Here is a 21,299-nt window from a genome sequence, read left to right as displayed (position 1 = left end):
CAAAGTGTCCATCCTCCGAAATACACTCACGCTCCGGGCACGCTGCGGCTCATCAGTCGGAACACAAACAGATCCCACTGCACCCTCCATCCGACAGCACTCCTAGATTGATCCTGACCCAAACAAGACCATGTATATACAACGGAATGTTACTGCCAAGTGCTAACCCTTTCTGTAACTCATGAGAGGACTGTGAAGTACACATCGTACTATTATCAATAAATCATGGATCTATGTCTACCGGGGAGTCTGTTTGTTACATTTGCACTGTACCACCAGTACACCCTAAGACAAAAAAAGACACGAAGCACCACGTAGGCAGGACACAAATTGATACACATACAGGTATCGACGGAAAATGTAAACTTATAAGGTTTGGTGGCCGATGGATGAACGTGTGACACTGCAGTGCAATTTCACCGCGCAGCTGGCAAGGATAGTAAACACAGGACACGTCGATACCAGCGTCATCTGGACAGAATTTGGCACGATATCCCTCAGGAGGACATCCAACAAGTCTATCAATCAGTGCCACGACGAATAACTGGTTTCACAGGGCCAGAGGTGGATCTACGCGTTATTGAGTTGCTTAATTTGGGAATCTCCTTCTCTTCAATAAATCATCTATTCTTTCTTACATTGTAATCATTTCTTTGTCTTTACGTGTACACTACATCTGCCGACTTCCGTCCATGTCGTATAATTCCTCCGTGGTGCGTCGACTTTTTTTTTATTTTCCTTTTTGTCTTAGAGAGTAAATTATGTTCGATTTAACATTCACTTGAAAATCGATTGTGTAAAGAACAAGCCTGTTTTTGCGCACAGCGCAGCTGTGTTGATCTTATTAGTACATTTAGGAACATCTTAAAGTAAAGAAATAATTCCATATAAACCATGTACCTGGCATTCATTGATTTTGAAAAGGACTTCGTTTCTGTGAAACAGGAAGTACTGTGACAGGTGTTGGGGAAGTATGGTGTACTAGAGCAGGTTGTCAACATCGTTAAAGAGCTATAGAATGGCTACAGACGTTGCGCGCCTCACAAGGGAAATCTCACTGAGCCAATAGAGGCAACTGGAGCCTGGAAGGTTTTTATTTTGTCCTAAACAGGTTTTCCGCTTACCCTTGACTGTAATATGAGAAGAATCACAACATGGAGGACAAGAGAAATCCAATGGGGGATCCATGAATTATGGAGGTTCTGATTTTCGTTAAATTCTCTTAAAAAAAGAGAAGCAGAAATTTCTGGCGTCAAGATGTGGGTAAAATAAAGGAAATGACAGTAAATTCTGGGAACACTAAAGCTCCTCTGTATGTATTGGAGCAGCATGTGGAGACTGCCAGCTAATTCTGGTATCTGGATAGCGCGGTGACAGAAGATGGTGGATTGCAGAAGATGTGAAGAGTAGCATAAAGAAGGCAAATGCTGTCTTCATAAAATTTTATACAATATTCCAAAACAGAAACAGCACATGCAAAACATAATTTCCTGTTTTTTAACACAAATGTGAAGGCTGTCCTTTCATAAGACAGTGAAAGTTGAAAACTAGACAAGGAGATAATATCACAGTTACAAAGTCTCATGAGTAGGTGTCTCTGGTGCATCTCGAATATGTGCCAGCCAGAAAAAAGAAGTAATCAGGAGGACAGGAGCAAAACAAATTAGATACGATAGAAGACCACACACTTGAGAGAAAGTAGAGACGGTTGGGATACTCATTGGGATAGCTGAACGAAACAGCCGAGAAGAAGACATTGGAACAGAATCCCCCAAGAACAGGGAAGAGCAAGGAGAATTGGCAAGACCTGGGAGGAACTGTGGGAAAAAATGCTATCACTCACTTTTTTTACAGTTCATTATGAAAAAGAAGCGATACAACCAGTCTTTATTTTCTTTGTAGTCTCTAAGTGTAGCATTTCCACCTGCAGTGTTTTAAAGGTATCCAAATGATCTGTGTGAAAAATAAACTAAGAACTGTCTGAAACATGTTTTCCATGGTGTAATTTTGGGTGGCAGAAGCTGCAAGAGAACATCTCGGACGGTTGAGAGACGGTTGACATGAATATGCTACTTGGTCCAGCATGGTATCAGAGTGCTTAACGATCAGCCAAAGGAGTTGGTGAAAACTGTATTCCTTGGGCCGTAGAGAAAACAGCACAGCGACAGAGCTTTTATCAACGTCAGATAAAAAATCTGTTCGCTAAACGAAAGGACAACTACTATTACAGTTGTATATGTGCAGCGTGACGATTATTGAACTGTATGAGAAAAACATAAATTAGTTACAAACTATGGCGTCCACACACTTTATTCAACATGTAAACGTTATTACAGAAAATCGGATTTACGACATGTTCGATATGCCTGCCATCATTGGCGATGATGTGGCGCAGACGAATAGTAAAATTCTGCACGACCCGCTGAAGTGTCGGAACATCGACGCTGTCGTTGACCTCTTGAATGGCTGTTTTCAGCTCAGCAATGGTTTTGATTTTATTGCTGTACACCTTGTCTTTAATAAAGCCCCACAAAAAAGAGTCGGATATGTTTAGATCCGGAGAATATGGCGGCTAATCGAGGCCCATGCCAGTGGCCACTGGGTACCCCAGAGCCAAAATGCGGTCCCCAGAGAGCTACTCCGGGACATCAAACACTCTGCTGCTTCGATGGGGCCGAGCTTCGTCTTGCATGAACCACATCTTGTCGAAATCAGGGCTACTTTGGATAATGGGGATGAAATCATCTTCCAAACCTTCACGTGCCGTTCGCTAGTCACTATGCCTTCAAGGAATATCGCACCAATTATTCCATGACTGGACATTGCACATCACTCAGTCACCCGTTGAGAGTGAACGGACTTCTCGACCGCGAAATACGGATTCTTAGTTCCCCAAATGCGCCAATTTTGTTTATTGACGAACCCATCCAAATGAAAGTGGGCTTCGTCCCTAAACCAAACCTTACAGCACATACTAATTCCGATCATGCCCAGCTGCCAACCGTGCAGTTTGAACCTCCTAACGCAGACCGTTCAGAAGTTATGAAGATTTTATTTCATATAGCCTCATTCAACGAAGGGAACCGACGTTCTCTGCGTTCTTTTAATTGGTATTGTTTAAGTTGGTGTCGTTTGACACTGCATTGTACCGGGTTTTAAAATGATAACAGTTAATTATTGTGAGATAGATTGTTAGTTCAAATCAGATAGCTGCTACCTACCCACTAGAGGACGAGTACGCAGCTTTCAAACGATTACAGTATGTTCGAAAATGCGATTTTTCATGCAGTCATACTTCGGCTTCTGTTGATCACAGAAATAATGGATCAAGTGTTTTGGATAGTCCTTGTCCTAGCGACCGTTTGTAAACTTATCGGAAGAACGTGCATACTGTAGTTATCCTACAGCATGAGGTAAAAATTTGAATATTACACACTTCCTCCAGACCAGGCGAACTGGTCAAATAGGTTGGCTCTTTAGGATTATGTGTGGTCTACGGTTGCCATTAGGCGACTTATAAAAGCACCGTTTGTTTATAGACGTTCCTGAGGCAACCCCGACAAATCATGATTGTTGGCCAAGAAAGGTTCCCAGTTTTAGAGTTGGCCACATCTATAATTTCTATTCATGGCAGGGTATCGAAATTCTTACCGTTCTTAAGGTGATATTCCAGGGGACCTTCGAAACAATTTTCGATATCATTATTTGTTGCCGAGACCCAGAGGTTAAATTTAACGTACTGATGCACGTAATATCCGGTGTGAGGCGTATATGTAGTTTTAACTGGCCTAGTTAACATTTAGCAGGGGTTCTAGAGTCATCACAGGGATTCTGAGGTCACCAAACTACGTTTTTAGTCTGCATTGCTTCACCAATAAAACTTTATGACGCCTGTACAAATAAGCCCAAAGTGACAAACGGCAGTGACAAAAAAGGATTAAAAAGGGTCTTAGCACGCCTGGAAAGAAAATTCCTTACAATAATTATGGAAACCTGGAAAGACTGTAAATTCAGTAAAATATTGATAATACAAGTTTTGCTCGTTTGTGATACCAATCATAAGCTGGGATTTTTCGTTGAATTGCGATCAATGAGTAACCTTTCAAGAATAAATGTTGAGCAGAGGTTTTTGTGTTAATATTACATTACGTGTACTTATTTGTTTACATATGTCGAGGTATATAAACGTGACCATGTATATAAATAAATTGACAAAACTCTACTGACCTATACAATTGTTTTATATGAGCAGGACGCCTTACTCTAGCAGGGAGAAGAAGGCGGTGCGGTCGCAGGTTCGAATCCTACCTCGGGCATGGATGTGTGTGATGTCCTTAGGTTAGTCAGGTTTAAGTAATTCTAAGTTCTAGGGGACTGATGACCATAGATGTTAAGTTCCATCAGAGCCATTTGAACCATTTGCAGAAGAAGGGAACCAGCGGAGAAACGACCCTGTCGGAGCACAAAAAGGGAAATATGTCAGCATTCAAAAGACTCTGACAGAACGCTCGGTAACTGGCTGCCTCAATTCTCATTCCGCCCTCCTCACAAAGAATTTAGGCATGCGCACATATGAGCCCTTTTTTGTGCTGTAAGAATAGCAAAGAGACAGTGACGGTGGAAGACGGAGGAGACAGTGCCGATGAAAGAGAAACTGAGAGGAGATAGTGACACTGGGGGAATAAAAGTGGCAGTAAAAGAGAAAAAGAAGCACTGGCAGGCAAAGAGAGAGGAGACACTGATGGTCAGTGAGAGTCAGTGGCAGCAAAATAGAAAGAGAGATGAATGGAGACAGAAGCAGTGAGAGCGAAACAGAGAAGATAGAGTGAAATAAAAAATATAGATGAGTGGAGACCATTACGAGGCCTGTGAGGCCTGGACCCTGACACCTTGATGAACTTAAACACATAAGTATAGGGGTGGTTGCATTTCGGACCGAAATTTTAAACGTGGGCATAGAGGAAAAATAAGTTGTATCCCACATATTTTTTGAGCCGCTGTCGTATGGTGCAGACGGTGGCAGTGGGAAAGAAAGGCAAAAGGAAACAGTGAAACTGAGAAAGAGGCAGTGGCAGTGGGATTTTCTGTAACAATGAGACAGTTCGAGAGACATATACAGTATACAGACAATGACAGTCAGAACGAGATGCTGAGTGATACATGATACTTACTGTAATTAAGGAAAACGTGGAAAGGAGAACCCACCAATATAAATTCCTTTTCACACAACCTGTTTATTTAACAATGTTTAAACTGTATTTTACAGATAATCGAAGCACTTAACCATAAAATTTTCTTTAACGAAATGAACAAATTTGCAAAATTCTTTTCACATTAAACCCTAAGTTGAATAGGCTTTTAGTCTTTGGAAAAGAAATCTGAAGTGCTGCATTGAAAAACAGCAAACAATATGACAATGATTACAAGACGGCCGAACCTGCAGCCTGCCCGTTATTGGGTGAAACAGCGGTGTTTGCTACCGTGCTGGACACAGTCTGTCTTATCAGCTGCCCTTCTGCAACACATGAGAACTGTATAAGCACCATTGATGACGAGGGTGATTCAATTACTCAAAACAAATGACTTAACTTTTAACTTGGAAGCCGTATGTCGCAAAGTTCGGGGTTAAGATGCGCACCTGGGCTTAGAGGTTAAACAGATTAGCAAACAATATGACATTGATAAGGCTTACTTCAAAGCAACCAACCTCTTAATGTCAATCGGCAACCGAGGTGCGACTGGACCCCAACCCGTCCCTTCTGACAATTGACTAAAGCTATGGTGACAGTTGACTGTTAATATTTTCAAGGTACTGATTGTCAGTTATTAAGACCGCTCTGAAGGAACGTCTTAAAACATCACTTGTGAACACTTATTACACGAGAACTCACTCGACGGAAGCACAAGATCCAGCTAAAATACACCAATAATGAGTCGATCTTTCAAACACGGAAACGAACAGCTTAGTACAACAGGTTGTTCAGATTATAACTAATGACTGAGAAATGCAATTGCCATCAAAGAATTCAACTGGTTATCAGCTAAATCCAACCACAAGGTCCCTCTTTTTGTTTAACGGCAACCTGTGTCTTCGCATAATTGTTCACGCTGTATTTACAACCAAGAGCTGATTAATTAGAACATTAATAATGGGTACAAACCAGAAAGGAAAGGAAATATAATAGCGGGACAAATTTTCAAACGTCAACTAGTGTCTTAGTGCAATACTACTACCTTCATTTACGGCCAAAGAACCCGACCGAGTAAAACTGTGAGGGTTGGGTGCAAACCAAAAGAGAACAAGGAGGGCAGGTAGACAAAGAAGCAAATCACCACGAGGATTACAGAATGTTATGTGCTGAGTGGAAGAACTAAACAACAGGTTTGCAGGAAGGTGGTTGGGGCGCCATGGTCCTCATTCATGGCCCGCAAGGTCGCCCGATTTAACACCATTAGATTTCTTTTTGTGGGGATATCTAAAGGATCGTGTTTATGTCACTGAGCCCACATCCCCAGATGTTCTAAAACGGAGCATCGAGGACGCATGTTGCTCCGTGACACCGGCGATGTTACATCTCGTCCGCAGATCCTTTAGAAGGCGCATTGCGTTGTACATTTAGGAACATGGACACACATTTGAACATCTCATTTAAATCAACGTCCCACCGCCAGAACATCCATCACCCACCACACAGCCATGTATTATGTACAGCGTGTGGTATCTGTCCCTGAAACTTTGAAGGGTTGTAGCTCCCAAACTAAAAGTGATAGGAATGTAATTTAAATTGAAGTATACACAGCTGGTGTTACTGATTCCAGTGCATGATAGAAACAACTATTGTTCCATTTTAAAAATTGTGTCTTTTTGCTGTAACACTTTGGATAATAACACAATAAACTATGTTCATAGCTCCGCAGACAGTGTAACGTTTCTTATGGTGACCTACCGCAATAAATATTTCCGTCGGCTATTACTTCGTAACTTACAGAGGCAAATACAGTTAATGAAACACTCTGTACATCGGCAAGTAAAGACCTTCTAAGGGCACAACCCGCAAGTACCAACTTTTCCTCATTGATATTGGCAATGGGGCCGCACGAGTGATAGTTGATACTACACATGAGCCCATGACGCCAGACAGAACAGCCTACTAATTTAACGGTGCCACGTTTCACTGAGTGTGAATACTTAACTAGAGAGTCTGGACAAAAGGATTTAGAATGTTCTATGATGAATGAGCACGAATATGTTTGCATGCCAAAATTTTTGATGAGGGGCGGAATGAGGGTTGAGGCATCTAGTTCATCACTCACTGTCAGAGTCATTTGAAGAGCAAAGTATTTACCATTTTTGTGCTAAGACAGGAGCATTTTTCCTCTGATCTGTTTACGGCTTGTTTTCTAATACAGGGGTTGTGTGCGCATTGCTGCATTACGCTCTTAATGAAACATCGATTAACAATTTGGCCAGCCTAAGAGTCGGTGAAGATATATGTGTAGCTGAAATGAAGGATTAAAGTACTCCATCAGTTTATTCAGATTAAACATGAATTACTTTGAATGGTGGAATTACATAGAATAATGTTACACACGGTGAAATCAGTGGAATGTGAAATAACTGACCTATCAGAGCAAGCAGAGCGTTTACAGACAATGACTAATGTAAGCCAAAGGGGTTGTGCTGAGCACAAAAATCAAATAAACTGAACTGCCAAAGGCCTTGGCGCAGTGTACCACCATTTGCCGTCAGATCACCCAAGTCAAGCGCTGCCGGGCTGGGCTAGCTCATGGATTAGTGACTATCTATATCTTTTGACCGCTGTTGGCAAGTAGGGTGCACTCAGCCCTTGTGAGAAAAATTTGTGAGGTACCTGACACAGAAGTAGCGGCTCCAGTCACCAAAACTGACAACGGCGGAAAGAGCGGTGTGCTGACCACATGACCCTCCGTATGAGCGTCCAGTGACGCCTTTCGGATAAGGATGACACGCCTGTCGGTCGGTATCGTTGGGTCTGCCGAGACCTGTTGGGAGGGAGTTTAGTTTTAGCCATAGGAATAAACTCCTAATGTTCAACAAGTTCATCGAAATCTGTATGTAATAAATAGTTCACCGTAACGAAGTGCAGTCACTGATATCTGTACTAGAACACACTGTTCAAACATGTGCCTGACATTCTCTGGAGGCAGTCTGCAGTATACGGTAACTGAAGAAAACTTCACAAGCCAAGATCGCTAAAAAAACATTTTATTAGATGACAGGTTTCGACAGAACTGTGCTGTGATCATCGCGTCTTATTGTTTTCAATTTTTACAACATATTATCCATCAGTGTTGCAAGCCGTTTCACACTGTGCATGTGCACCCCACTACCATGACTAATGATCTTAATGACAGTAGGGTGCACACACGCAATGTAAAGCGACTTGCAGTACTGATGAATGCTTTGTGGTGAAAACTCATAACCAAAAGATCTGACGATGACAGCATAGCTCTGTCGAAACGTGTCATCCAATAAAATGTTCTTTTAGCGATTCTGAATTGTGAACTTTTCTTCTTTTACCCATGTTCGAACGTTCTCTGTTACGAACTGTTACTCTGGAAGAATAACTAATTCCAAAACGGTGCACACTGAAATATTCCTAACACATCTGTACACCTGCGACTCTCTGGCCACTTAACATTACCGAGAACCTTACCCAACCAATTGTGAAGGTTGGCTTTAAGGTACGCTTAGCTACTACGTTCTTTAGTTCTCTTTTTCCGATCATCATCTGAGCTAATGCGTTAGGTTCCGTGTTCAGTGCCGCACCGACCACAGTTTTAATCTGCTAGGATGTTTCAAGACAGCTCACTCTCCGCGGCATTCTGGTAACTAAATAACTAGTTGTTCAAAAAAATGGCTCTGAGCACTATGGGACTTAACTTCTGAGGTCATCAGTTCCCTAGAACTTAGGACTAATTAAAACTAACTAACCTAAGAACATTACACACATCCATGCCCGAGGCAGGATTCGAACCTGCGACCGTAGCGGTCGCGCGGTTCCAGACTGTAGCGTCTAGAACCGCTCGGCCACGCCGGCCGGCAACTAGTTGTTAAAAATGGTAATTACTGCATCAAAATACCTTACATTAAGAAAGTGGAATGCACTCCGTGATAACTTTCAAAATGTTAAACAGCAGCAAAAAATTGTTCAAATGGCTCTGAGCTCTATGGGACTTAATATCTGAGGTCATCAGTCCCCTAGAAAGAACTACATAAACCTAACTAACCTAAGGACATCACAAACATCCATGCCCGAGGCAGGATTCGAACCTGCGACCTAGCGGTCGCGCGGTTCCAGACTGAAGCGCCTAGAACCGCTCGGTCAGACCGGCCGGCTAAACAGCAGTTTTATTAGATCAGATTCAGATTTCGGCTAGCAAGTACCCATTATCAACGTAGTATTTAAGAGTTGTTATATCTACACCTGTTGTTCAGGTTCCTGTCACAGTTCATTAAACTCTTACTACTTCTGTCTACCAAACTATAGTCAGCAATAAGTGTTAATTTTCACGTTAAACAACTATATGAAGGATGTGGACTCGTTCCTCATCAACCTGGCTTAATAACAGTAGCATCAAGCTGTCACTCCTTGGATGGCTTTCCTTTGTCCGCCTGTTGTGCCTCTGCTGTTATCACAAATAGTGTGTACCACTTAGCTCTTTAATGCTGCTTTACTCTGTCGCCGACCGCGGTTGTATTTCCTCATGGGCCCAAGCTCTGTTTCTGAAAGTACGGTGATTGTATTTGGCTTTGTTGACTCATAATTTCCTGCATCGATGACTGTTATAAAAAACCTAATTACTTTCCACTGTAAGAACAGAACACTTCTTGAAATATTTTGCTTTTGCAGTGCATGTTCCAGTCGTGGTACATGTCGGCGGATTTCCACTTCTTCATCGTGAGCCTCTTCTTGGGGTACATGACGTGGCGGTGGCCCGTGGCGGGCTGGGCAGCCATGGGGTGCGTCACCATAATCTCCATGGTGCTGCCCTTCATGACCATTTACCTCCAAAATCTGGACGCATTAGTGAAGCCGTTCCCACAGTAAGTATTACATTTTAATGTAACACATTGCATACCGTGTGCCGGAAGGGACAATGTTGTACCTGGAGGACAGCGTAACCAGAAACATATGAAGCTGCTTGGTCAGAAATTTAGAATCACGGGAAGGAATGTGCCACAAGCAGGTTCCGCCGTTGTCTACTGTTTTTCTTGATGTTAACATGAGGATGTTTTTCGTGCGGCATTTGTAATTAGAGCTCTAAACATTTAAGTTCTGTATTGAGGAGACAAAAGACATGGGATACCTACTAATATCGTGTCGGGTCTCCTTTTGCTCGGAGTAGTGCAGCAGCTAGACGTAGCATGGACTCAACAAGTCCTTGGAAGTCCCGCACAGAAATATTGAACCATATTGTCTCTATAGCCGTGCATAATTGCGAAAATGTTGCCGGTGCACGAACTGACCTCTCGATTACGTCCCATAAATGTTTGATAGGATTCAAGTCGGACCATCTGAGTGACAAAGTCATTCCTTCGAGCTGTCAACGTCCTTCAAACCAATCGCGAACAGTTGTAGCCCGATGAAATGGCACTTCGTCATCGATAAAGCTTCAATCGTTGTTTGAGAATATGAAGTCTGTGGATGGCTGAAAAAGTTCTTCAAATAGCCGAACATAACCATTTCCAGTCAATGATCGGTTCAATAGGACCAGAGGAACCAATCCATTCCACGTAAACACAGCCCACGCCATTATGAAGCCACAAACAGCTTCTACAGGGCCCTACTGACAGCTCGGGTTCGTGGCTTCGTGAGGTCTACGCCACTCTCGAACCGTACCACGAGCCCTACCACGAGCAACTCAAATCGGGACTCATCTGACTAAGCCACGGTTTTCCAGTCGTCTATGGTCCAACCAATATGGTCAGGAGCCCAGCAGAGGCAATGTTGTCCTTTCAGCAGAGGCACTGTCCGCCCCCCGTAGCTGAGTGATCAGCGCGACAGAACGTCAATCCTAAGGGCCCGGGTTCGATTCCCGGCTGTGTCGGAGATTTTCTCCGCTGAGGGACTGGGTGTTGTGTTGTCCTAATCATCATCATTTGATCCCCATCGACGCGCAAGTCGCCGAAGTGGCGTCAAATTGTAAGACTTGCACCCGGCGAACGGTCTACCCGACGGGAGGCCCTAGTCACACGATATTTACATTTAGCAGAGGCACTCGCGTCGGTCTTCTGCGCCACAGCCCTTTAACGCCAAATTTCGCCGCATTGTACTAACGGACACATTCGTCTTACGTTCCACGTTGATTTCTGCGGTTATTACCTGCAATGTTGCTCATCTGCTAGCACTGACACCTCTACCCAAACCGAGCGAGGTGGCGCAGTGGTTAGCACACTGGACTCGCATTCGGGAGGCCGACGGTTCAATCCCGTCTCCGGCCATCCTGATTTACGTTTTCCGTGATTTCCCTAAATCGCTTCAGGCAAATGCCGGGATGGTTCCTTTGAAAGGACACGGCCGATTTCCTTCCCCATCCTTCCCTCGCCCGAGCTTGCGCTCCGTCTCTAATGACCTCGTTGTCGACGGGACGTTAAACACTAATCTCCTCCTCCTCCCCTCCACCTCTACCCAAAGGCCGCCGTCCTTCGGCGTTTAGTGTGTTGGCCGTGGTGAGAGGTAATGCCTGAAATATGGTATTCTCGGCACACTCTTGACGCTGTGGATCTCGGAATATTCAATGCCCTAACAATTTGCGAAATGGAATGTCAAATGCGTGTAACTCCAACTACCATTCCGCGTTCAAAATCTGTTAATTCCAGTCGTGAGGCCATAAGCACGTCAGAATCGTTTTGACATGAATCACCCGAGTACAGATGACAGCTCCGCTAATGCACTGCCCTTTTATACCTCGTGTACATTATACTACCACCATTTTTATATATGCACGTCCCTATCCTATAATTTCTGTCACCTCAGTGTACATTAATATACTTGGAACATATTGTTAATTCTTCAATTGCAGATTTTTATTCAAGTAAGATTCTATATATTTTTGTAACAGTTGTATCCCCTGTGGGCGGTTAAGCCGTACTTCATCATTACCGAAACAGCAGAAGGTCTCTTACCATGGAACATATGGTAATAAAAAATTAACTGAGTTTCGTACATTTCCCAACGGTTTTGCCTGACATGAAAACGGAAATTTGTATAAGTTTACAGTTTTCTCAGTTTCACGATGTATTTAACTTGTAACTTTTTTTTGAAAACACATATGCTTAGTTTGATTTTACTTAGTATGAATGTGTAGCAGAGTAATAGCGTAACAGATTGACGGCTAAATGCAATAGCTACTGCATCACATTTAAATTTTAATAGAATATTTGTTCCTAAGTACGTGATAATGTTGTAACTTGAAACGTGTTTTAAAATTTCGAAAGCCTTAATTTTTCCGGGGTGATTTCAGGAAAAGACAATAGCAAATCTAAAGTAATTGCCACCATTAAAGATAGATTAAGAAAATACACTAATAGAAAAAAAGCGCAGCACCAAGAAGGAGTTGTGCGGCATATAGCGATAGTCGGTAGGCGTGTTTATACACATAAAAGATGATGTCTATGCGGATTTCGCGCCAGTAGCGTAACAGTGGCGCTAGTAGCGCCACTATGAGAATGCAAATCAAGTTTGCTTTAAACACACGGTGTACCTTTGAGACTGGTCATTGACGTTAGTCAAGAAAGCGTTCAAGGCGACAAAGACGCCTTTTTCAACACCTCACTGAGTTTGAACGTGGTCGTATAGGAGGGCTACGAGAAGCTGGATGTTCCTTCTGCGGTACTGCAAATATACTTGGAAGGAATGTAATCACTGCACATGATTGCGGGCACCTGTAGCTGATGGGCTCTACGACTTCGACAAGTTCAGGGTAAGATCGGCTACGTGTATTACAGAGAGGAAAGAACATCGTGTTCGGTGTATGGCTCTGGCCCTTCGTGCTGCATCTGCAGCAGCGATTTGAGCTGCAGTTGGCAACGCAATGACATAAGAAACCGTTAAAAATAGGTTACTTGAAGTACATCTCCGATCCAGACGCTCTGTAGCGTGCTTTTGACCGACCCCAAACCACCGCCGTTTGATACTTCTTTTGTGTCAAGCAAGAGCTCACTGGAGGGCAGAGCGGAGGTGTGTTGTGTTTTCTGATGAAAGCTCTTTCTGTCTCCGTGACGATGATGGCCGTGTGTGTATAGATTAGGAGGAAGCCAGTTGAGAGCCTGCAACCAACCTGTCTGCGGCCTAGACACTCTGGACCTGCACGTGGAGTTATGGTCCGAGGTGCAATGTCGTATTAAAGCAGAACCACTCTCGTGGCCATCACACGCACCCAGACATTGAGTCTGTACGTCAGTCTCATGACTGGACCTGCTGTGCTGTCGTTCATGAACATCAGTTTAGAGGATGTTTTCCAACAGGATAACGCACGCCCACATGCCGCTGTTGTAACTCAACATGCTCTATACAGTGTCGACATGTTGTCTTGGTTGCTCGATCACCTGATCTGTCTCCAGTAGAGCACATATGGGACATCGTCGGACGTCAACTGCAGCGTCGTCCACAAACAGTTTTAATCGTCCCTGTATTGACCGACCAATTGCAACAGGCATTCAACTCCATTCCGCAAACTGACATCCGGAACTTGTGCAACACGATGCATGCACGTCTGCATGCTTGCATTCAACATTCTGGTGGTTACACCGGTTATTAATGTACTAGCATTTCACTTTTGCAATAGCTTATCTCGCGCTTACATTAACTGTGATCTTGCAATATTAATCACGTAAATATGTTACTACACAAATTTATTTTCGAAGTTTAATTTTTCTACATTAATTTTTTTGTGTTCCGAGTTTTACCGGCAGTATATCTTCTATCACAGGGCTTTCTGGAGACGAAATTCCGAAAAGTGTTTCAAGGTAGAACAAGCTCCCTTTTCTAGTCCTGGCGATGATCTATTCTGTGGTACTCTGCAACAAATTGTAAGTTTGATCCAAACGGACGTCACGTTTAAGAAAATCAAACAATCCCTTTGGAGAAGGAAAAGCAACTATATTATTATCAAGACCTAAGATGGCAACCCACTTTGAGAACTTACATAAACACTGGTGCAGCAATATTTTGTAGTGTTCTGTGAGAAAAATTTGTAGCGCTGCAAGCCAACAAATTAAGCCAGAATCATTCCAGTCAAACGCAGTAATACATCGAAAATGTTTAGGCAGACAACACTTTCAGATGTAAGCGAAACTCACACAAAAATATCACCACAAACGACGTTTTAAATGAACAAAAGGAAATGTGTGTGGTAAAATAACAAATTTTTGGTACATAACATAAGAAATACTTTAATTGAACCACGAAGGAAATACAGGATTATAGCAATGTAAATCACTTAGAAATGAAATAAAGAGGAAGGGCACAGAACCCATGCTTTAAAAGCTGCAGAAAAAAAGGTGAAGAAATCGTCCAGAATATAGAAAAGTCAAAACAACCTTCGGTGAACTTGAGTACAGTGGTGTCAATATTTAAGAGGGCAACAGGAGTTCCGCTGTTAAACGCAGAGGAGATAGCTGCTAGTCAGGCAGCAGCAGCCAACCGAGACAGACGCGACTTCCTAACAAGAAGTGAATTTTATATCATCATCTGTGTGCTTTAATAGTTTATTTTCTTGAGTTTCTGGGTGTTTATTTAATATCTGATAGCCACAGTTCTCGCGTTTTCCTTTGCGTCGGAAAGTAAAAGGACTTTGTGACATATTACTAGTTCCTAATCAGGGGCAAATTATTTAGTTTCACCTGAGTGCTTCGATAGTTAGATTTTTGAATCTCTGCGTATTAATCTAATTTATTAGACACAGTTCCTGCGTTTTCGTCAGTGTCTACAGTAGAGTTCCGCAGCAAGTGTCGATAGTTCGTTTATCTGTATAGTTGTGTTTTCCACAGTCTTTAGTATGGACAGGGATGTGATTATAGTGTGCAGATGCGAGTCGGTTTGGTGACACTTCGCTCTCAGCTCCAGGCTGCGTTGGCTTTGGTTACACAGTTTGAGGCTGTTGTGGGTGGGCACCACTATTCTTGGCAGGCCGTGAGGATGCAACGGCCGTCCCGCACGTACGAGTCCTCTGATCGGTCCTCACCAGTGGCCATCCCAGTTACTGCTCGCACTGAGGTTGACCCCTCACATGTGGTTGAGAGGGAGGTCACCCTAGGGCGTAGCAGGCGGCGAAAGACTTCCCAGGTGGCTGCATGTAAGGCCCTCCTAGTTAGTCTGACAGACAGGTTCTAGGTACTGTCTGTGCCTGACACTGTCGCTTAGCCAGATGCCGTCGCCTGTCCTGTTTCAGAGGAAATCTCTCAGTCTGCAAGATCCGGACAATCACTGGGGGTGGGATTATTGATAGTTGGGAGCTCCAACGTTAGGTGTATTATGGGGCACCTTAGGGACAGAGTTGCCAAGAAGGGGAAGAAAACCAATGCGCACTCAGTGTGCATAACAGGTGGAGTCATTCCAGGTGTGGAACGTGTCCTTTTGGATGCCATGAAGAGCACAGGGTGGAGCCAACTGTAGGTGGTGACTCACATCGATACCAATGATGTGTGTCACTTTGGATCAGAAGAGATTCTCTCTGGTTTCGAGCGGCTAGCACAAGTGGAAAAGGCTGACAGTTTTGCTTGCGAGATGAAAGCAGAACTGAACATTTGCAGCATAGTCGACAGGACCGATTGCGGACCTCTGGCACAGAGTCCAGTGGAGGTTCTGAATCAGAGGCTCAGGCGGTTCTGCGACAGTGTAGGATGCAGATTCCTCGACTAGCGCCGAAGGTTGGTTGGGTTTCGGGTTCTGCTAAATAGATCAATTGTCCACTACACGCAGAAGGCGGCTACACGGGTAGCAGAGGCTGTCTGGCGTGGACTGGGCGGTTTTTTGGGTTAGAGGGTCTCAAGAAAACACAATAAGAGCATCAGTCACAGAGGGTGCAGGTCGAACACAGGAAGATCGTAGATATGAGAACCATCGGTATAACAATTGTAAATTGTCGTAGCTGTGTTCGGAAAGTACCAGAGCTCCAAGCGCTAGTAGAAAGCACTGATGCTCAAATCGTTATAGGCATTGAAATATGGCTAAAGACGGAGATAAGCTCATCCGAAATTTTTGCGAAGAACCTAACGGTGTTCCGAAAGGATAGGCTAAACACGGTTGGCGGTGGCGTGTTTGTGCTGTTAGAAGTAGTTTATGTTGTCGCGAAATTGAAGTAGATAGTTCCTGTGAGTTAGTGTGGGCAGAGGTCATTATTAGCAACCGGAATAAAAAAAATAATTTGATCCTCTTACCGAACTCCCAATTCAGGTGATACAATTTCTGAAAGGTTCAAAGAAAAGGTGAGTTTGATTTCAAACACGTACCCGACCCCTACGATTATAGTTAGTGGTGACTTGAATTTACCTTCGATATGTTGGCGAAAATACATGTTTAACTCCGGAGGTGCGCATAATACATCATCCGAAATTGTGCTAAAAGCATTCTCTGAAAATTATTTTGAGAAGTTAGTCCATGAGCTCACGCGAATAATAAACGGTTGTGAAAACACACTTGACGTATTAGCAACAAATAATCCTGAGTTAATAACGAGAGTCAAAACGAATACAGGGATTAGTGAACACAGGGTTGTCGTAACGAGATTCAATATTGTAACCGCTAAATTCTTCAAAAGTAAACTAAAAATTTACCTATTCTAAAAAGCAGATAAAAATTCACTTGATGTCTTCCTGAGAGACAAGTTCCACACCTTCCAAATTAACAACGTAAGTGTAGACCAGGTGTGGTGTGAATTCAGAGAAATAGTATCGGGAGCAATTGAGTGATTTATGCCAAATAAATTAACAAACGACGGAGCCGATACTCCTTGCTACACAAAACAGGTCAGATCACTGTTGCAGAAACAAAGAAACAAACATCCCAAATTTAAACAGACGCAAATTCCCCTAGATTGGCGAGCTATTACAGAAGCTCGGAATATAGCACGGACTACAATGCGAGGTGCTTATAATAGTTTCCACAACGAAACTTTGTCTCTAAACCTAGCAGAAAATCCAAAGAGATTCTGGTCGTACGTGAAGTATGATAGCGGCAAGACAATCAATGTCTTCTCTGCGCAATGAAGATACTATCGAAGACAGCGCTGGCAAAGCAGCATTATTAAACAGCCTTCCGAAATTCCTTCACCAAATAAGGCGAAGTAAATACTACAGAATTTGAATCAAGAACAGTTGCCAATAAGAGCAACTTAGAAGCAGATATCCTCGGAGTAGTGAAGAAACTTAAATCACTTAATAAAAGCAAGTCTTCTGGTCCAGACTGTATACTAATTAGGTTCCTTTCAGAATATTCTGATACAGTAGCTCCATACTTAACAATCATATACAACCGTTCGCTCGACGAAATAGCCGCAAAGACTAGAAAGTTGCACAGTTCAGACCAATATTCAAGAAGGGTAGTAGGAGTAATCCACTAAATTACAGGCTCATGTCATTAACGTCGATATGCAGCAGAATTTTGGAATATATGTACTGTTCGAATATTATGCATTACCTCGGTCTATTACAGACAATCAACATGGATTTAAAAAACATCGTTCTTGTGAAACTCAACTAGCTCTTTACTTGCATGAAGTGCTGAGTGCTATTGACAAGGGATTTCAAATAGATTCCGTATTTCTGAATTTCCGGAAGGCTTTTGACACTACCACACAAGCGGCTCGTAGTGAAATTACGTGCTTATGGAATATCATCTCAGTTATGTGACTTGATCTGTGATTTCCTGTCAGAGAGGTCACAGTACGTAGTAATTGACGGAAAGTCATCTAGTAAAACAGGAGCAGCGGTCTTCGGTTGTTTGCAGATGACGCTGTCATTTATCGACTAACAAAGTCATCAGAAGATCAAAACAAACTGCAAAACGATTTAGAAAAGATATCTGTATGGTACGAAGATTGGCAGTTGCCCCTAAATAACGAAAAGCGTGAGGTTATCCACGCGAGTGCTAAAGTGAATCAGTTAAACTTCGGATACATGATAAATCAGTCAAATCTAAAAGCCATATATTCAACTAAATACCTAGGAACTACAATTACGAACAAATTAAATTGGAAGGAACGCGTAGAAAATGTTGTGTTGCAGGCTAATCAAAGACTGCGTTTTATTGGCAGGACAGTTAGAAAATGTAACAGATCTACTAAGGAGACTGCCTACACCACGCTTGTCCGTCCTCTTTTAGAATACTGTTGCGCGGTTTGTGATCCTTACCAGAAAGGAAAAAGTTCAAAGAAGGGCAGCACGTTTTGCATTATCGCGAAATATGGGAGAGAGTGTCCCTGAAATGATTTGGGGTGGACGTAATTAAAACAAAGGCGTTTTTCGTTGAGGCGGATTCTTCTCACGAAATCCAATCTCCAGCTTTCTCCTACGAGTGCGAAAATTTTTTTTGACACCGACGTACATAGGAAGAAACGATCACCATGATAAAATAAGGGAAATCAGAGCTCCTACGGAAAGATATAGGTGTTGATTCTTTCTGCGCGCGACACGATATTGGAATACTAGAGAATTGTGAAAGTGGCATGATGAACACTCAGCCAGGCACTTAAATGTGAGTTGCAGAGTATCCATGTAGATGTACTGTCCGATGACATGACAGAAGGAATGGGAGTCGATAGGGGATCCAGTTCTAGAATCAGAATTCGATAAGGCTTTGGAAGTTTTGCCATCACTTTAGGCAGAAGCGGTAGATAACACACGTTAGAAGTTTGTATTTAGACTTGGGGAAGTGCAAACAAACGACTGGCTATTTAGGTGGGCATGTAGGATCTATAAGAATGGAGCCGTAACATCGGACTTGCCGAAAAAATATTACCTAGATAATCCCGAACATAGCATCGGCAGATACCGTACGAGCGACAGATATCGTGTAATCATTTTAATTTCACAGACATCCGTGTTGCCAACGCGAGTAACATATAGAAGAATGGGTAATTAAATTGAGAAGCTGTTAGATGATGATCAGCTTTTCTCCTTGAAAAGTTAAAGTCCCGCAGAACTAGTGCTGATGTTGCACCTGATAAAGGAATAAAGACTTAAGAACAATCAAGACACGTCATAGAATATGTCGACCATGAAAAAGCGTTCGACAATGTCAAATGGTGCAAGATGTTTGGAATTGGGGGAAAATAGCAGTAAGCTGTAGGGAAAGACAGATAATATACAGTATATACGAGAATCAAGGGGGAACTATAATAATGGAAAATCAAGAAAGAAGTGCACAGATTAAAATTTGTTCCAGCAGCAACACAGTCTTTCAGCCCTACTGCTCAGTCTATAAATCGAAGAAAAAAAATTCCAAGAGCGGGATCAAAATTCAAGGCAAAAGGGTATCAATGATAAGACTGGCTCATGGCGTTTCTACACTCATTGAAAGCGAAGAAAAATTACAGGACCTTACACATAGATAGAACAGTCTATAAATAGTCCAGAATATGGATTTAGAGTAAACCGTAGAAAGACAAAAGTACAATGGAATAGCTGAAATGAAATTAGCGATAAACTTCAACATCAAAGTTGGTGACTACAAAGTACATGAAGTTCAGAACTTCTGCTGGCTTGAAAATAAAATAACAGATGATGGACGAAGCAAAGAGGATATAAAAATCAGACTATCGTCGGTAAAGAGGTGATTTCTGGCCAAGCGAAATTTGCTGGTATCAAACATAGGGCTTAATCTGAGGAAGAAATTTCTGAGAATATACTTTTGGAGCACGGCATTGTGTGTCAGTGAATCGTGGACTACGGGACAACCGGTATAGAAGAGAATCGAAGAGTTTGAGATGTGTTGCCATAGAAGGGTGTTGAAAATTAGGTGAACTGGTAAGATAAGGTATGAGGTGGTTCTCCGCAGATCCGGCGAAAAAAAGAACCTATGAAAAACACTGAGAAGCAGAGAGGACAGGATGATAGGCCACCTGTTGTCACATCTGGGAATAACTTGTATGATATTAGATGTTCTACGGTACTGTAGACAGTAAAAACTGCAGGAGAAGACAGAGATTGAAATAATACAACAAATAGTTGAGGCCATAGGGTGTAAATGCTACTGTGGACTGAAATGGGCGGAACAAGTGAGGAATTCGTGGCGGCTCTGATCGAACCAGTGAGAGGACTGATGACTCAAAGAAGAAGAGAAACTGGTTAAATAAATACGCATTTTTAGTATTTGCAAAAACAGATTTCAAATAGCTTTAATGTAGTTAGTTTTCTAATGCCTAATGTGATACTACAGTATTCCCCTTTGAGCGGGGAAAAGAAAAAATCCATGCGCGTGGTACGTCACTAATTGAAAAATATTACCACTACCATCAACAGTCGGCCATCCACAGGTGGGTAAAGGCCTCCTCTAGACTTTTCCGCGTAATAAAGTCTCCTGCATCTTCTCTAACGCCTTCTAGCCACAACCCCTTAGCTCGTCTTTTCGGTCTTCGCTTGTCTCCTGGAATGCAGCGAACAACCTATGTCCACCTACCATCCGTTCGCCTGGCTACATGTTCCGCCAACCTCAAGTGTATTTTCATTAAGGTTGTTATTATGTTTCTAGTCTGTTCGCTGGTACATTTATTTGTTTTCCTGTCTCTACTACTACTTTGCAACACTCATCCACCGAACTAGGTTGGGGTTGTTTGGGGGAGGAGACCAAACAGCGAGGTCATTGGTCTCATCGGGTTAGGGAAGGACGGGGAAGGAAGTCGGCCGTGCCCTTTCAAAGGAACAATCCCAGAATTCACTTGGAGCGATTTAGGGAAATCACGGGAAGCCTAAATCAGGATGGGCGGACGCAGGGTTGAACCGCCGTCCTCCCGAATGCGAGTCCAGTGTGCTAACCACTCCGAACGAGGTGGCACAGTTGTTATCACACAGGAGCATTCGGAAGGACGACGGTTCAAACCCGCGTCCGCCCATCCTGATTTAGGTTTGTCGTGATTTCCCTAAATCGCTTCAGGCAAATGCCGGGATGGTTTCTTTGAAAGGGCACGGCGACTTCCTTCCCCACCTTCCCCTAATCCGATGGGACCGATGTTTGGTCCCCTCCCCCAAACCAACCAACCAATCAACACACATCCTTCCATTGCTCATTGACAAAGCCTCAGGTTTTGAACTGAGAGAC

The 21,299-nt window shown here is 42.9% G+C and overlaps 1 protein-coding gene across 1 annotated transcript in view; it reads left to right on the top strand.

Moving 5' to 3' along the window:
• Positions 1–21,299, top strand: part of LOC124776760 (nose resistant to fluoxetine protein 6-like) — a 381,483-nt gene that overhangs the window by 294,072 nt on the left and 66,112 nt on the right. The window contains exon 9 of the mRNA XM_047251897.1: positions 9,894–10,087. Within this exon, the coding sequence (XP_047107853.1) occupies positions 9,894–10,087 (194 nt within the window). The remainder of the gene's footprint in view (positions 1–9,893; positions 10,088–21,299) is intronic.

Source organism: Schistocerca piceifrons, chromosome 2 (genome assembly GCF_021461385.2).
Source record: "Schistocerca piceifrons isolate TAMUIC-IGC-003096 chromosome 2, iqSchPice1.1, whole genome shotgun sequence".
Classification (NCBI taxonomy): domain Eukaryota; kingdom Metazoa; phylum Arthropoda; class Insecta; order Orthoptera; family Acrididae; genus Schistocerca; species Schistocerca piceifrons.
This window is presented reverse-complemented; position numbering and strand designations above follow the sequence as displayed.